The sequence below is a fragment of the Phalangium opilio genome, unplaced genomic scaffold (assembly GCF_054372755.1).
Source record: "Phalangium opilio isolate 3A_F unplaced genomic scaffold, DU_Popi_V2 ptg000013l_1, whole genome shotgun sequence".
In the NCBI taxonomy this organism is placed as follows: Eukaryota; Metazoa; Arthropoda; class Arachnida; order Opiliones; family Phalangiidae; genus Phalangium; species Phalangium opilio.
This window is the reverse complement of record NW_028324148.1, coordinates 6,631,355-6,649,667: the sequence shown is the minus strand read 5'-3', so window position 1 is coordinate 6,649,667 and position 18,313 is coordinate 6,631,355. Positions and strand designations below refer to the sequence as shown.

The 18,313-nt window shown below is 35.7% G+C and overlaps 1 protein-coding gene across 1 annotated transcript; it reads left to right on the top strand.

Moving 5' to 3' along the window:
* The first annotated feature begins 10,926 nt into the window (after window positions 1-10,926).
* Window positions 10,927-17,933, top strand: jdp (DnaJ domain-containing protein). The gene is made up of 5 exons (XM_089864239.1): window positions 10,927-11,085; window positions 13,681-13,760; window positions 14,885-14,963; window positions 16,364-16,503; window positions 17,687-17,933. Exons 2-5 carry the CDS (start codon window positions 13,683-13,685, stop codon window positions 17,876-17,878), a joined length of 489 nt encoding a protein of 162 aa, XP_089720365.1. The 5' UTR covers window positions 10,927-11,085; window positions 13,681-13,682; the 3' UTR covers window positions 17,879-17,933.
* The last annotated feature ends 380 nt before the right edge of the window (window positions 17,934-18,313 follow it).

Here is an 18,313-nt window from a genome sequence, read left to right as displayed (position 1 = left end):
CTAACAAAAGATTCACAAATCGTTATTTAATCTATGCGGTCACAAGTGGTTGTTATTTGCAAAAAAATAAATAAATAAATAATAAAGTATTCAGTAGAGTGCTAGAAATATACTTTTTGAGTTTAGTATGGAAACAAAAAGGATTTTCTGTTAATTGTTTTATTTGAAGCAACTGCTTTCGCTCATATCCCAGTCGAAAATCACAGAAAGGCTGCAAAATTACTTTTTATCGGATACGAGGAAGGATCGAAAGCGTATAGACTCGAAAGACGTATCTTGTTACTATAAGCAGAGATGTAAAATTCAAAGAAGAAAATTCTTGTCTATTAAACCTGCCAAATGACGAAACCTACATACGAAGAACTCAAGGAAAAATGTAGAAAAGCACTCTGGCAACCAAAGCACTAAGTACATTTTAAAGAAGAAAGTTTTCCAACTAAAATTGTTAAGACAGTCAAAGCTGTTTCACAATGGTAGCGAACGAAAACATCACGTAAAATAACAAAAATACATCTACATCAGATTTCATTACGTGAAAGAACTTCAAAATGTGTTTATTTTCGATTTCTGTCCAACCATGTCTGCAGATTTAATAACCAAACTACTACAGCGTGTGGAGATGAAGGACCATTCACTGTTAATTGGCTTTATTTTAATGATGAGATCCGTATTTTTGTAAATAAAAAGAAATGTAGAACACTGAGATAGAGTGTTGAGGAATGGAAAGTTAGAATTCCGTCTAAAAATAATAGTTGTCATAGATGTCTCTATCAAATCAATAAAAGTATTGATTTCTTTCTTCTTTTTAGCCACATAGTAGGATCACCACTATCAAAGCCCGTGCATGGTCCTATTTTCACGGAAACTTTATGTTGTATAGAATACCATTTTCTCCTAATAGGTGGCGAGATTTATCCATAGATATGTTAAAAGGGTTGATACACAATTCAATGGGAGGTCGACGCGGAACAAGGTTACTCTAGAAAAATACACTATTCAAGAAAGGTGGACGCGGAAGGGGCAAATAGCAGACAGCTGCTATTTTCTGGAGGTACCCGTATAAATCGACATCTATCGGTAACTTTCGAAACTAAATTAGGTATTAAAGTCACATGTGTCGTGTAATGACTACTAATATTGATATTATTTTTCCTTTTGCTCTGTTTTATCAAAAGTGTATAGATTGATAAATCTATATGTATAGTTTTGGTTTTATTTCACTTTATTTAACAGCTAAGGACATAGATAATTTCTTTTATTATTATTATAATTATTCGCCACGGTCGTTAATGTTTTTTCCAATAGGTTTATAAAGAATCATAAAAAACCCAATGACCTCGAATACTCCCTAATTCACAGCCCCATCCCTTCTCCTGATTCTATGCTAAAGAGGGCTCGGTTTTACAGTGGAAGGGTGCGTTTTCCGGTCCCTTTAGAGATCCAGCGTTCATTTTCAGGCAATAGTTTGTTGCTGTCTCGATAGGGCAAATTTTGGCATACGAGTCACGCCTAAACCGATGATCCGAGAAACGTTATCGCGAGGTGGCGAATGAGTCGCCCTTCTTCAGTATTGCTACACAAGAGAGGGGAGTCCCAAACCCAACTGTTCGTTACTTCCTAGGGTGGTTGCTTGGTAAGTGGTTACTGTCCTTGTAAGAAAATTAGCTCTGATACTTTATGCCTGATGGGTTGGCCCTTCAATTCCAGATTCTTATCCTTTGACAATTTGTGAAGTCTGACTTTGCAGTACAAGTGAATAGTTTATTAACTTTTTAAATTAAAGTGGTTTCATGGTGTTCATTACCCACTGCAGCATCAAACATGTGCTCATGGAGATCGGGGAAAATATCCAGCAAGTTCAAAGGCCTAAGTTATCTTCTTGCATGGTATTGAAACTGATACATTCTGACGTATGAAGGACTTGGTTAAACGACATAGTTGGAAAACACTTTTATATAGTCTATGCAAGTCACCGATGGCAATATCTTCGAAGGCAAGATTATCGGAATTTTAATCTACTTGATCCTCTGGTTGGTAAACTGTAACTGTCGAACTAAATTAATGAGCAGAGATACGATACATACAGAGTTTGGAAACTTATACTTTGACTTCTAGAGTTCAAACCACAGTTGAAGCTTTAGTTCTCAACACACTTAATAATTCTACAAAGTTAAATAGTAAACAATTTTACGTAATTAAAAAGAAAAGAATTAAATTTAAGGCGCTAGTAAACGTTTTTCTAGTACGATGAAAAACACCAGATGACACTGATTTTCGTAACAGGGATCTCAGTTTTTGTGGGGGTGGAAATAGCTTTAACATGAATTTTTCCCATGATGTTGGATTTGAATAAAATTCCCCTGAGGGGTAACGCGGTATGAAATTCCGAACCCCAGCCTGAGATCTTTATATAAGAGGTTGCTTGTAGCGACACCTTCGAGTTTAGGCTTAAAACACTGTTCGAATGTACATTTCGTATAGTAATTTAACTTAAAAATCCTAAATTATACCATAAATTACGCCTGATTTTTATACTTCGTCAGAAGTAAAGTTTATGTCTACACTGACAGTTTTTATTAATTATTTACTTGAGATAATATTTAAGGAAACACCTAGTGTAAGGCGATTAATTTTTAATTAATATTCCCTAATCTCTCATGCCATCATTATCAATAATATATCATGAACTGAAGAACATTTATATTTATATTTTATTCAAAACCGCTGCTAACTAATAGCATTTTTGGGACGGCAAATTACCCTTTTCAGCCTGTTAAGAGTTGACAAACGCCTTTAGACTGAAGTGACAGATATTATAAAAAAAGTCTTGGTTTGGACCAAGGCCGAAAAACAAACGACGAGTGACTAAAGTTTCAAATATTGCAATTTTTCTTTAATTCCTTTTATTAATTTAATCCTTAAGCACTATTTAATTCAATCAACTGATTTTACTGTTAATAGATTTATTCCGTCCAAATTTATTCAAAAAAATTGTTTATCTCCGCTTTTTCAAGAAAAATTCCATTTTACGAAAACATTTTATCATGAAATTAATTATTTTGAGAAATTTCGTATTGATGTTCACTAACTTGTAAGCACCTTGACGGACATAGTGGCTTGACAAATTTTCAAGTTTGCACCAAAAGTGGTTTTTTCAAATGTTACAATTTGTTGAGAAGACTGATATTCGATAAAATTTATTTTGCTCGGACTAATTAATAAAATAATGTCGTTTACTAATTTGGACAAAGGAAAGATTATATAGACAAAACCATAACCTAATATATAAAATTTTTTATCATCAGTGCTTGAAGTGTATGGGCCGTCGTAAAGCACGCAGTCAGATCCAAATCTTTCCACATTGTAAACGGTACGTGACTCTCCGGACTTGCCCGCCAACCATAATAACCTAACACTATAAAATATATTCGTTTACATGAAGGAGGGTGATTATGGCTTGACACCCGCTAGCGCCGAAGGGCCGATCGCTAAAGCTAGATTCCCACTCGATGGAAAACACGACGGAAACCCGGCAGAATGGGGTTCGACCTAAAAATTTAATAGTTGTGTTCTATTTTTTCGGTCGTGTTCGGCGTTACACCGGTGTCTCAGCCAATGAAATTACCCCACTGACTACGTCATAAATTTCAAGAGCGCACGCATACGCGAGATAGATTGATAGCCGCCATTTTTTGTGGTTAACCAAGGCTTATCGGAAACATGCCACCAAGAAACAGAGTATTAGATGTCAACAAGGAAGACTTTATTCATTTAGAGCTCGGCATTTTCGATCAATTATCCACAAATTGGTGGATAACCGATTATTTTTTAACAAATTTGTGGATTATAATACGATTTAACATGTAAGTTCTGTGGATAATTTTCGGGTATGGATAAAGATAAAATAAAGTGGATAATTGATCGAAAATGCCGAGCTCTATATTCATTTATTGAGGGGGTTAGAAAATATCCCATCTTGTACGATCTAAGCGACAAAGGGACAAAGAACCAATGCAGTCCGAAATAGATGTTGTGGAAACCACTCAAATCTCTCATGTGACACAAAAATGTCTACCGCCAAACTGAAAATTCAGTCGTAGTGTGAACGGCCTACCGCCGCTCGCCGGCGTAAGTTAAATTTTCTACCGTCGGTCGAGTGGGAATCTAGCTTTAGTGTGATCGGTGTGCACGGCGGTACATTAGAAAGCGATTCCATAAAATATAGCCCTTGATAGTGCTAAAATTATTATGCGTAATCCGTAGCCTGTGAACAAGAAGCGCCTACAAATTAGCAAGAGGTGGTGTCGTTTCAAATGTAGGATGAGTTATGACCAAGAAACTCAAAAGTACGGAGGCGGAAATTCCTTGATAGTGGCGACAATTTATATGTGGTATTTCGATATCCAACTTTAAATGCATAAATTCGCGCTTCACCCTAATTTTCCATCCGGTATTAAAATAAATTTCATTTTCCTTTCGAATTATGTCAAAGATCGTTCGCTTTTTTAGACAGTCAACAGAATATTTCAAATATTCATTATTGATCCCTCAAAACATACACCCTTCAAAATAATTAATTCCTTGACAAAATGTTTTCGGAAAATGGAATTGTTCTTGAAAAATCGGAGATATGAAATTTTTTGAAAAAAAAATTAGAGAGAATAAATCGATTATCAGTAAAGTCAGTTGATTGAGTTAAATAGCTTTGGTCCCATTGAACCGAATTCCCATTCGACAGAAGGGGTTTTTTTTTGGGGTCCCATTCGACCGAACGTAGCCAAAGGTGCGATTTTATTATGGAACGCCGTTTCGGCCAAAATTATGTACTTGCCAGGTTGTTATATAGTACGAGGCAAGTTGTTATATAGTACGAGGCAAGTTGTTATATAGTACCAGGCAAGTTGTTGTATAGAACCAGGCAAGTTGTTATATAGTACCAGGCAAGTTGTTATATAGTACCAGGCAAGTTGTTATATAGTACCAGGCAAGTTGTTATGTAGTACGAGGCAAGTTGTTATATAGTACGAGGCAAGTTGTTATATAGTACGAGGCAAGTCGTTATATAGTACGAGGCAAGTTGTTATATAGTACGAGGCAAGTTGTTGTATAGTACGAGGCAAGTTGTTGTATAGTACGAGGCAAGTTGTTGTATAGTACGAGGCAAGTTGTTGTATAGTACGAGGCAAGTTGTTGTATAGTACGAGGTAAGTTGTTATATAGTACGAGGCAAGTTGTTATATAGTACGAGGCAAGTTGTTATATAGTACGATGCAAGTTGTTATATATGTGGACTTAGATTTATTTTTCGAAAAATTGGGAGAGGTGACGACAGTAATGGCATTTTTCGAAAAATTGGGAGAGGTGACGACAGTAATGGCATCACTATATATATGAAAATAGCTACGGTAAGGAAAGAAATGTCATTTCCCTCGTGAGCTTGGAGGGGGCAAAAAACGAGCGAAGCCGGTTTTAGGGGGACGAGAAGCAGGAGTATATATTGGTGAAATTTCAGGGGTATTGTACCGCCCCCGCCCCCATTGGGTGGTTTTCTATTGAACTTAGTTTTATATGGAGTGGTAAAGTCTATACCGTTTGTAAAGAGGTCCAACGCCTATAGAGTGCTGTCAGAAGCCCCGGTTTGACGTCACCCACTATGTTCCCATAAAGAACAAGGCGGCCCAAGGGCTCGTAATAGTAGCCACATCGTACCGTAATTAACAGGCGTACAGAAAAAATTTGAGTGAATAGCCCCTCGATGCGCTACCTTTAACTATTGTAAAATTATTACTGAATTTTTTTTACTTCTGTTATAATTATAATAGTGTGACACGAACGGAAAACGTGAGTGAGTACCCCCACGATGCGCATCCTTTAACAGTGGTAAAACGATATACCAGAAAACACCCATTAAAATAAGTACTGAAGATCAGAGTGAATAGCCACTCGATGCCCTAACAAAAAATTATAACCCTTAATCCTTTACTTACGTTATAATTGTAATATCTGAGGCCCAAAGCTAGTACCTTCTTTTAAAACTCTTCTCGATTTTTGGAGAAATAGACGTAACTTCCAATAATAAACACCGCCTTAAAACTATTCTAAATATAACGTCGGTATATACTTCCTTTTGCTTCTTAAAAATTCCCCTCGATTTCTTTGAATTTTGCAATAGGGGAGTGGGATCTTGGTGGGATAAAAAGCGTGAAACCCTTATTGTCGACGGATGACAGGAATTTTAAAGGGAGTATTAAACCGTCCATTTAAATTAAGGCAATACCATAATCCTCTCTCTCTCTCTCTAGCTTTAAATAAATATCGAGCAAACGTAAAACACAATTCTCAATGTTTTACTTTACTAGTACAAATAAATCCAATTCTTAAACTTACTGTTATAATTCCCTTCCTTTTAAAATACACGAACGAAAAAAATCACCTCACCACAATTCTCTCCCATTCACTCTCCCTTCAATGACGATCGAAAAATTTTATACTGTCTAAGGCAGTTCCCTTTCACGACGCCGCCACCACCACCACCAATAACAGGCCAGGTCAAACTAAGACTCACATCGTAGATGTTCATCATACGATGTGGCTAAAAAACGGAAACAAGCATGGCCTCCCTTTGCTAAAGGCAGACTGTGGTGACGTTTAACATTGGTTCTTAAGTCACAACTGACAGCACTCTATAGTTGGCAGTCTAAAATTCGAGCATACCTAGCTCTGTTGACTAGATGGTCTCTCTTTTTAAAGTTGGGAAAACCAAGGATGTATGGAGTCAGGGGGTATGCAGATGGAGGGTGGTGAATTTAACTACTTATTTTCATTTTTCCCTATAACTTCAAAGGCCCAATGGTTTATGGAATTGTTTGTTAAATGTTTTTGTGATAATAACAGCCTCGACGATACATTTATTCATACTGTATCTATTGAAAAATTAATGCGAGTGCCATTTTGACTTTTCTGTTAATAGTCTTAATACTATTATTTCACGTTCGTCACTGTAATGGTGTTTTGGAATATTTGAGTGAGCTTTATGGATTTTATGAGTCTCTTCTAAGGTGCCGATACAATCTAGATTTAAATGCTTTGGAACTTTATCATAGACGATTAGAAGGTCACTGTTGTATTATAAGAAGCTACTTAATTGCAAATCTAAATAACGAAGAGACTGCTTTACTTGAGTGTAAATGAGTTACATTGCTACAATACCCCTGAAATTTCACCCATATATACTGCTGCTTCTCGTCCCCCTAAAACCGGCTTCGCTCGTTTTTTGCCCCCTCCAAGCTCACGAGGGAAATGACATTTCTTTCCTTACCGTAGCTATTTTCATATATATAGTGATGCCATTACTGTCGTCACCTCTCCCAATTTTTCGAAAAAATAAGTCCACGTATATAACAACTTGCCTCGTACTATACAACAACTTGCCTCGTACTATACAACAACTTGCCTCGTACTATACAACAACTTGCCTCGTACTATACAACAACTTGCCTCATACTATACAACAACTTGCCTCGTACTATACAACAACTTGCCTCGTACTATACAACAACTTGCCTCGTACTATACAACAACTTGCCTCGTACTATACAACAACTTGCCTCGTACTATACAACAACTTGCCTCGTACTATACAACAACTTGCCTCGTACTATACAACAACTTGCCTCGTACTATACAACAACTTGCCTCGTACTATACAACAACTTGCCTCGTACTATACAACAACTTGCCTCGTACTATACAACAACGTGCCTCGTACTATACAACAACTTGCCTCGTACTATACAACAACTTGCCTCGTACTATACAACAACTTGCCTTTTCCGTATACTATATAACAACTTTCCTCGTACTATATAACAACCTGGCAAGTACATAATTTTGGCCGAAACGGCGTTCCATATTTTATTATAGTCCCATTGGACCGAAATTCTATTGAACTGGAAGAAGACATACTGTGTGGTTTTGCATTAAATATATTTTTAATTTCACAACTTATTATTGTTAAAATAAATGTGAGTTGAAAATGTATTACTGCACTTATTTTAACTACGTTTTAATTACGGCGAACCTCACCTACCCTAGCCTAACCTAACCTAACCAAACGTAACCTAACCTAACCTAAGCTAACCCAACCCAACCTTGTTTGGAGGTAAAAAGATTATTTACATGAGTATTAAAAGCCCGCCTCTTACCACGAATTTATTAGCAATAATAGAAATATTTTGGAAAAGATGTCAGATAATTAATTGGAGAATATTTTGGAAAAGGTGGCAGCTAATTAATAGGAGAACATTTTGGAAAAGGTGGCAGCTAATTAATAGGAAAATCTTTTGGAAAAGGTGGCAGCTAATTAATAGGAAAATCTTTTGGAAAAGGTGGCAGCTAATTAATAGGAGAATATTTTAGAAAAGGTGGTAGCTAATTAAAAGGAGAATATTTTGGAAAATGTGGCAGCTAATTAGTAGGAGAATGTTTTGGAAAAGGTTGCAGCTAATTAATAGGACAATATTTTGGAAAAGGTGGCAGCTAATTAATAGGAGAATGTTTTGGAAAAGGTTGCAGCTAATTAATAGGAGAATATTTTGGAAAAGGTGGTAGCTAAATAAATGGAGCATATTTTGGAAAAGGTGTCAACGAATTATTGGAACCAAACCAAACCAAACCAAACCTAACCAAACCTAACCAAACCAAACCAAACCAAACCAAACCAAACCAAACCAAACCAAACCTAACCAAACCTAACCAAACCTAACTTAACCTAACCTAACCTAACCTAACCAAACCTAACCTAACCTAACCTAACCTAACCTAACCTAACCTAACCTAACCTAACCCACCCGAAACCAAAATATTAAAATTTTAATTTAAAATTTAAAGACATTGATGGAACCACCATTAAGACTGTACTTCATTTTAAGCACAATTTGTTTATTAATTCTATATATCTCTTGCCTTGAAAGGAATGAAAGTGAGCGTTTTAATTAGTATCACGAAACATTTACTTTTAATATTATTAACATACCTTTCGGAGATTCGAACCAACAACCTATCGCTTCGCAGACCAACATCGTATCCACTACACCCCCGAATCGCTGACGGCTACAGTGTTTCAAGTTATATTCATGTATTTTTTAGGGGCATATTCGGACGATTGGGATTTCGGTCCATCGGGAATATAGCCATTGGGCTGGAAATCTAAAATCATTGCGGGATATTCGGTCGAATGGGATTTCGGTCCATTGGGAATTCGGTTGAAAGGAACGATACCGTTAAATAGTGATTAAGGATTAAATTAATAAAAATACTTTAAGAAAAATTGCAATATCTGAACTTTGGTCAATTGATAAGACTCACTCATATCGTTTATTTTTCGGCCTAGGTTCAAACCAAGACTTTTTTGTATAATTAATTAATATGGTTTAGAAAGAAACTTGTGTTTTAAGAATTTAGAGAAAAAAAGGCTCTCCTTTTAAGTCTAGGGGCGTTGCCCGTCCATTTTCTAAAGCGTTAAAACTATCTATCATCTTTTATACACATTTAAACATCAATCCAGACTGCTTGACTTGAAATTCAAATTGCTTCCCCGCTTTTTTTACACGCAGATCGCAGGGGAAGCGATAGTTGGTTTGGGACATAGTTTTCACCATGATTTTGGTTTTCACAGTAGAAACGATAGAATTTTATACTCTATCAACGTTGTAAACATATGTATATAGGCAATAAACAGATGCAATAGACGTGAACACTAACATATATCATAGACTTGTGCACAAACAGATGCCTTGAACTTGTGCACAAACAGATGCTATGGACATGAACACTAACAAATATCATAGATTTGTGCACAAAGAAATGCCATAGACTTGTGCACAAATAGAAGTCATGGACTTGTGCACAAACAGACGTCATTGACTTGTGCACAAACAGATGTCATAGACTTGTGCACAAACAGATGTCATAGACTTGTGCACACACAGATGTCATAGACTTGTGCACAAACATATGTCATAGACTTGTGCACAAACAGATGGCATTGACTTGTGCACAAACAGATGCCATTGATTTGTGCACAAGCAGAAGCCATTGACTTGTGCACAAACAGGTGTCATAGACTTATGCACAAGCAGATGTCATAGACTTATGCATTAACAGGTGTCATAGACTTATGCATTAACAGGTGTCATAGACTTATGCATTAACAGGTGTCATAGACTTATGCATTAACAGGTGTCATAGACTTATGCATTAACAGGTGTCATAGACTTATGCATTAACAGGTGTCATAGACTTGTTCATTAACAGATGTCTGTAAAGTACGTTCCACAATTTGCCTTTTTTGTAAAAATTCCCATGTTATTTCTATGGGAATTTGGAGTTTTTTGTCAAAAAGGTTGATTAATTTTATGTAAATGAAAACCACCCATAGCAACTTTATTTTTATAAAATAAACTATTGGATTTATCTCTTCAAAATTCTACCCACATTTTAAGGGCCCGGATTGTAGTTCTGTGGAAATTTTGCAAAACAATTAATACAATACAAAAAAACCTACATACGATCAAAAACCCTTCCTTATACCTTAAAGGCAGTATAACGTCTTATCTAAGAGAGCGGTAGCTCTCTTGGAATAAAGTTATGACTTCACAAAGTGATTTCCTCTATCCCATTATCCTTAACTAACCCTGAAATACAAAATAGGGTCTTGGTAGTACTACGTCATGCAACGTCAGGCTACCTTCCACTAGTGCTTAAAAATTATATACCAGGATGAGGGGCTTATATAGCTTTCGTGCTGTTAAAAAAAAACATACCATAATGGCGCTGGGGGCGGAGTTAAGCCTGAATTGCCAAGTCCCTATTGTGTGGTCTGAAAATTGTCATATGTATATTTCGCTTCGCTAGTTTAACGGATTTTCCTGGTTAAATATTTTCTTTCGAATAGAGTTTTATGCCAGATTGATGGCGGTGTCGGGTCTAGTGTAGCGGTATAAATTAACGACATTTTGTCCAACATAATTAGAATTATTCAGATACGCTAATAGAAACAGAAATATATAATAAAATTGGTTCAAGGTAAGTGAATATATTTATTTCAATTGCCCATTTTCTACACGATTTATAGTTATCAGTGCTTCTAAGTTGGACCTGAGTTGATAAGAGGTTGGATAAAATCGATATGAACAAAATTAAACCGCCAATTATTGAATTTGAAATTTCAGTTTTGACTAGACTGAAAATTATTAATGGATGTCAAAAATGAGGATGTTAAAGCAGTATTTTATCATCCATGTACAGATGAAGTAGTTTGAGTAGCCCTGGCCCCTGTCTCTTTATAAAAATCGATCCTAGCCGAAAGTTACTCCGGTCCGTAGAGGGATATTTCGTTATTGGTGTTTTCGGACTCCACTAGAAAACCCAATTTTTTCAACATACATATAAATAATTATTGGGTTCAATGTGGTGAATATTTAAAAAATAAGAATTTTATGTAAGAGAAACGCCACCTAGATGCTGCAATAGACAATATTTAAAATTGGCGCGCGAGCTGCACTGAGAACTTAGCGTACTCTGTCGGGGAGGGGTGCAGTCAAAAAAAATGGAGCTAATGTAAAGTCTATGGCAGTATATTAAACTTTGAGATTAATTATAAATTATACAAATTAGTTTAGGGGTTCGATTTCTTTTTTTGCGGTATTATTGCATATTAAATCATGGGTTTTCGCTACAGGTATTCAATTTTTAACATAATGATTTCAAATTTTATCAGTTTAACGTGCCCGTGTTATCGCGATCTTGACGGTCTAAGCCTCGGTTGGGTTTATTTATTTACTTTTGTTGCTGATCCATCTGCCAAAACCTTTTTATACCCTCGCTGGGTACACAAGGGAACGCAACAAACAGTAGGCATTTACAATTTATTTCTTAAACCCTATCATAAGTTTAGATTTAATTTTTAAATTTAACACTCTTCTCGTACGTTTTGCTGGGGACCGACAATACCTTGACTGCACCCTAGCGGCTGCTCTGCACTGTGTCTGCACTGGAGCTGCTCTGAGCGCGCGCGATTCAATTTTAAATATCGTCTATTGAAAAATGGACTTCTCCAAGAACCCATATAGGACATGAGAATTATGAATACCCATCTTCCTTAATATTTTTCACTGGGTTGTTTTAAGCTTGCCAATACTATGGTGATGAATGAGGAAAGTGGTGGTACTGGCTAGGAGGATTGAGGTACTAGGGAGGAGGAGCCTGATATCGCGACAGTTAATACTGTCGTGATATCAGAGAAGATAAGGTAAAAACGGTCCGCGACAATTTGGTCTTGGGACAAATTGGACTCAGGAAAATTGGGTGTCAGGGCAAATGGGTCTCGAGACAAATTGGTACAGGAACAATTGGGTCTCGGGACAAATTGGTCTCTGGCCACGAAAGTCTCGTTATGAAAACATTATCACCCCTTCAGCATTTACTTAACAAAGCCAAATTTAACCAAACCAATCCAACCCAAACCTGGTTTTGAGGTAAGAAGATTATTTATATAATGAGTCTAAAAAGTCCGCCTCTTAGCACGAAAAATTTATTAACAATAATAGAAATATTTTGGAAAAGGTGGCAGCTAATTAACATGCTAAGTAGTAAGCATGATTATCACTAATTACGTCTTCGATTCTTCAATTATTCCTTGAATAAACTTTATTAAAGATCTGGGTGTACTGTCTGATTACTAACTTAATTTTTATGAGCAATATGTCAACCGTTGTCGGCGAACAATTGCAGTGTCATATAAAGTAACTAGGAAGCTGCATTCCATTATGCACTTTCAGTTTCAATATCCAAGTCTGGTCTGGTAAGATCACGACTGACATTAGGATGAGTCGCTAGGGGAGGGAGGGGGGTTGTAACGCTTACTTCGTGCCAAAATAGAGGGTGTCTATGTCTAAAGAACGTTTCTCGAATATTGTTTTAGGAACAGTCTTAACAACTTAGAATATAACTAGGGGTGTGCGAATACCACTTTTTGGGTATCGAATGCTAAAAAATTTTCCTTATCAAATACCGAATCGAATACCGAATAGTTAGGCCTTGGTAAATTTTTTACTAACCGATTAATCTCGAATAGTTCCTAGCCAACTTTTTTGGTGACTCAACTCATCACACGATCCAACTAGTGATTCAACTCGAGCTGACCCATCAAGCTGAGTCAAGAAGTTGGATCGTCTGAAAGAGCCTTAATTCGGTTCGGTATTAGATTGAAACGGTTAACCGTACACCTCTAAATATAACTATGAAAATATCCTTAATTTCCTTGGAATCCCTACTGTTTAAAGTTCTTAAAACATAATGCTACTTAAGAGAGACTTTTGACATATCTTCCGTCCGTATTAACCAAATACATTAAATTTTAATAGAATTAAAATTTTGGAATATTCGCATTCTTAGTGTTAACATACATATCTGGTAATATTCCCCTTGTTAGTCTTGTATATATTTGCAATTTTGCTATGGTATTAACTATGTTCATGATCTCGTAAGATGTAACCAGCTTTCTTCACTGCACAATAAACCACCTATTCAATTCAATTCAATTCAATGTTTCGAAGATACATTTTAAGCTCAATTTCGGGTTTACATGAAAACATCTTTTATGTTTTTTATCTTTTACAGAAATGGATGAAATTATGAACTTTCAGAGGAATGAAGAGGATGATCTGTACGCTATTTTAGGTTGTGACGAAACATCAAGTGTATGTAAAACAATTTGACAGCCCCTTTAAAAATAGTTTTGCATTGTTAGCAATTTCTCTTTATCAGCTGTAAGATATATGGAATGCCTTTGAAAATATTGCATGCCAGCTTTAGCTTAATGAAAAATTCGATAGCGTTTTGGAATGCTTTGCTATAATCGATTTAAAAAATGGTTCTCTGGCCGTATCATTCTTACTTTAAGAAAACATTACGGCAGTGTGAAGCGCCATACTTCTATTTCGAATGTTTAAAAGGAGTAACCGTTTCTACTGCGGTCTGCAGAAGTAGGAATTACCGATGTGTTCCGTAACGACTTCCACCGCTGTTTTCTATTGTTACCTAATTTAATTTAACGTCGTGAAGTCCCGTCCACTTGTAAACTCAATCCGATTACAAAGGCGTTCAGTCAGGACTCAGGACCGTATAGTCACAACGCCAAGTGTTAAAAACTAGCATATAACTTTCTTGGTTGTGCCGCTATATTTCGGCCCTTGTTGGAGACTAACTTTAACTTAATTTCATAGATCAAAAACGTATTGAACTTTTTATTAAAATAAAATAAACATGATCAGAACTGAACCTGACGGTTCAGCACAATGAGGATGACTACATTTTAATGCGAATGCAATTCGAATGCTAATGTGTGTCCTAACAATAGAATATTTTATTTTTATTCATTTCCTGTGAGATGCTAACTCTCTTCCACAAAAGGGGAAGGGTGGTAAAAGGAAAGAACTAGATGTTTGTGGTCGGGGTAGTTGACGGCAGTGGACTGAACAAAAGGTCTAAAAATTAAAGATTTCTGTACGCTGTCGTCTGCAACGATAGCTCTAAAACGTTGCACTATGTTATCATAGATATGGAGTGTTGCTAGTGTAAGTAGTTTTCTCAGTGTAGTAGTAGTGTAATTTTTTTTAACATCGAACCTCACTAGAGCATGATACTATAGCTTTGTTTGTTGAAGCTATTTATATTTCGATATAAGCATAAGAAAATAATATATAGGGAGCTATATATTATTTTCTTATGTATATAAGGGGTTGCTGGTGTACCTATTAACAACCCAGCCTCCAACCGCGCTACTTCAGCATATTTTTGCTAGACTAATTTATTTTTTGAACAGACGGAACAAATACTTGCCGAGTATAAAGCGAAAGCTTTGGACTTACATCCCGATAAAAACATTAGTGATGAAACTAGTGGTAAGTGGTTCTGAATTGTAACATTTCAAATTAACGAATAAAAATCAGCAAAAGAAGCTCAAAACGATTAATTTTGAATAGAGCTCGGCCTTATCTATCAATTATCCACGTTATTTTATCTTTATCCATACTCGAAACATATCCACATAACTTACATGTTAAATCGTATTATATTCACAAATTTGTTTATAAATAATCGGTTATCCACCAATTTGTGGATAATTGATCGAAAATACCGAGCTCTAATTTTTAAAATTGCTATATTGGTCACCGTTACCGATCACAGATAGATTTGCGCCCTTTAGTATTGTTTATTATACTTGAGAAATGGTAAGCGAAATCTGAGATTGAAGTTTAAGATAGACATGGGCAAAAAGTGCTTTATTCATATCGACTCAATTACCAAATATCTAAATTTCACCAAAATTAGCGAAATATTCTCTTTATGATTAAATTATGACAAAATCCAACAAAATACGTCGATACTTTTTCAGTAGATGATTGATTGATATTTTAGTTTCATTGAGTTTTTAAAAAATTGGTTGCACCATTAGTTAATTTACAATATTCACCAATCGACAATTTGTTTAACTAAATTCCAATAAAACTGTTCAAAACCTTCTTAGGTTTGAAACGAGTTATATTCTAATATTAAACATATGCACTAGCTAATTTCTTGTGGGTAATTAATTTATTGCCTTAGTGAAATTTATGTTGAATTTTATATACACAAAATCCATATTTAATTCCAAAATTTAAATGTAAATTTTGTGCATCTTTACGCAATTAATAAAAGATATCCACCTATTTTTTCATTCAAATTTAATTCCCCAATTAATTAGGCCTAATAAGCTTAAACTATCAAATCAATAGGTTTCTTAATTTTACAAAATTATTACAATCTAGCATGCAAAAATGCAAGGCTTAAAACATATTACACCGCTGCGAAAGAATTGACCAGTAAACAATAAGTAAAATTAATGAATGAAAGAGGAAGTGACGTACATTTGGTTTGGATAAAGGTTTGGCGAGAGATCCAAATGTCGATTTGGATTCGGGTTAGAGAATACGGTTTTAAGCGCCCTGTCCAAATGGAACCGATCCTAATGTTTAGATTTGGATCTTCGTCCAAATGATTTAGATTTTTAGGGAATAGGGTCCCAGGTTATGTAATATAAAAATCGACAAAGCGCAAACCAGAGTTGTTTGAAAACTTAAAGATAATACCGACAACAAGTTGTTAAAACCCTTTATCTCAAGGGACGTGCCTTGAGAGAATAAAACCCATTAATTTCTACAAATGTAACAGTACCCTTAATGAAGAGTTACAATCATGCGTTTCTTCGTGTTTCAACGACTTCAGGTATTCAATTCGAAATGTGGTTTAATTTTTTTTCTAGTATCAAACTTTCAGCGGTTACTTAGGGCAAAAGAGATTTTAACTGATCCAGAAAAAAGACATTCCTACGACAAATGGCGCAACGGTGGAATTTCCATGACATACGAACAATGGTGCAATCTTAGCAAAGCAGCACATACGGTATGTTATGCACTTGCATTTTAAAAATTAACATCATTAGAGCGGATCAATAGATCAAATTCATGCAACGTCTTGGGTTCGACGTTGAAAATTTTGGTGTATAGAAAATGAAATCTTTTCTCGACCTTCTCACTAAAAACATTTTGTAAGCGGTTTAAACAAATTTATATTATGAAGCTTTAACAAAATCTTTCACATTGTGGGTACTGGTAACCAACTTGCACTGATGCTGTTATGATAAGCGGCAACCTTGTTTCATCTGTACAATGAACCACTATTTAGATAAATTTCTCATTTGAGGAATCCATATCTAGATTGGTGAATTTGTTTTCTCTTAACTACTACTATCTTACTAAAATTAGTGTTCGAATTATAAGTTCTAGATAAGACAAGATCAGAGTGACCAGACTTCGTATATTTCCAAGTTTTTCAATGCCTTCCTATAAATTCCTATAATCGAATGTTTTCTCCTATATTTTTCTGTTTTTTCACTTTGTTATTAATTTTCGAACTCTCAAAAATAATTATATTGTTCTAAAAATAAGTCACGAGGAGGCACTTTCAGCTTGAGCTAAAGCTGATATTTACAGTATATTTCTAATATACTTAGCTGCATCTGCAAACAGACATATCTCTACCGCCTTATTCAATTTGATGATGTGTAGAAAAAGTTCCATTTCTGCCAAGAAAAGGCAAGTTCTACCAAGCATATCACCGTAACATAAGTTTATAAGCAATGTACCATAAGTGTGTCACTCGTTAATGAGAGCTTGTCATGAAGTGACGTAGGCGAAACGTCATAGATTCTCGTAAAGCGACGCCAGGTGAGGCGCTATCAAAGGCTTAGTATAGACTAACTAGGAGGATGGACTGCAAAACCGAGTGTAGTCAATTCTCGCGTCGTTCTTGGACTAGCTCTCATTAAACCTCTAGCATTACGAAGTAGAGGTAGTGACATACTTATGGAACATATCTTATAAACTTATGCCGTAATTAGATATCCGGAACAGTTTCATAGACATTTTTGAGTTGAAATAAATCCCCTTTTATCTGCTTGTAATGTTAAAGAAGTCCAGTGCTAATCGCATGTTCTCCTTGGTGAGGTCAAAAACAAGACGTTGCTCGAATGTAACAAAACATGGATATATTATTAAAAATTTCATGTATTTTCAATCATTTTTAGTCTATGCATTGGGCAGGTAAGAAACAAAAAGAACCAATGCTCTGCGGTAGCACAAGCCAATCTTCGTGCCAAGGAGACACAAGTAGCAGCGCTTGTTCAGCTAAGCCAAAATCAAACTGCAGTCCTAAGTGGAAGAGAGAAAATGCTGATTCAGTATCGCTCCTAAATAAATTTCGCAACTATGAAATATAATTTGTTGTATATTATGTTAAAATTAAACATATATTTATCCATGTTTGAAACGTAATTATGCTTTTGATTTGATGGTCTCATCTAAGGGTAAAAGAAGTGTTGGTTTCAATGTGATAGACATTCATGCTATAATATACTATTGCCATAAGTTTATAATGCCTCTAAGTACACAAATACGGGTTACAACTGGGCATCTTCTGCAGGCTACTGTGACGTCAGAACTCGTATAGCGCTAAGATCCGAAGAGAGAAAATTTTGAAATTTCTGTCGCGGTGCAGCCACCAAGCGGTCGAGACGATTACTAAATCATCCAATGAAATAAAGGAGATTTTTACGTTTCGTATAAGCAGGCATTGGGGGGGAACGAAATTTATTTAAGAAACCCCAAATCCCTCTCTCTCTCTCGTGAGATAGATACGGTTTCAGTCCTGAAAC

Bases quoted from the DNA above. Each gene is read 5' to 3' on its own strand.
- jdp (XM_089864239.1), top strand. From the start codon at position 13,683: ATGGATGAAATTATGAACTTTCAGAGGAATGAAGAGGATGATCTGTAC. The intron at 14,964-16,363 runs GTAAGTGGTTCT...TTTTTTTTCTAG, and splicing joins CATTAGTGATGAAACTAGTG to TATCAAACTTTCAGCGGTTA. The intron at 16,504-17,686 runs GTATGTTATGCA...AATCATTTTTAG, and splicing joins TTAGCAAAGCAGCACATACG to TCTATGCATTGGGCAGGTAA.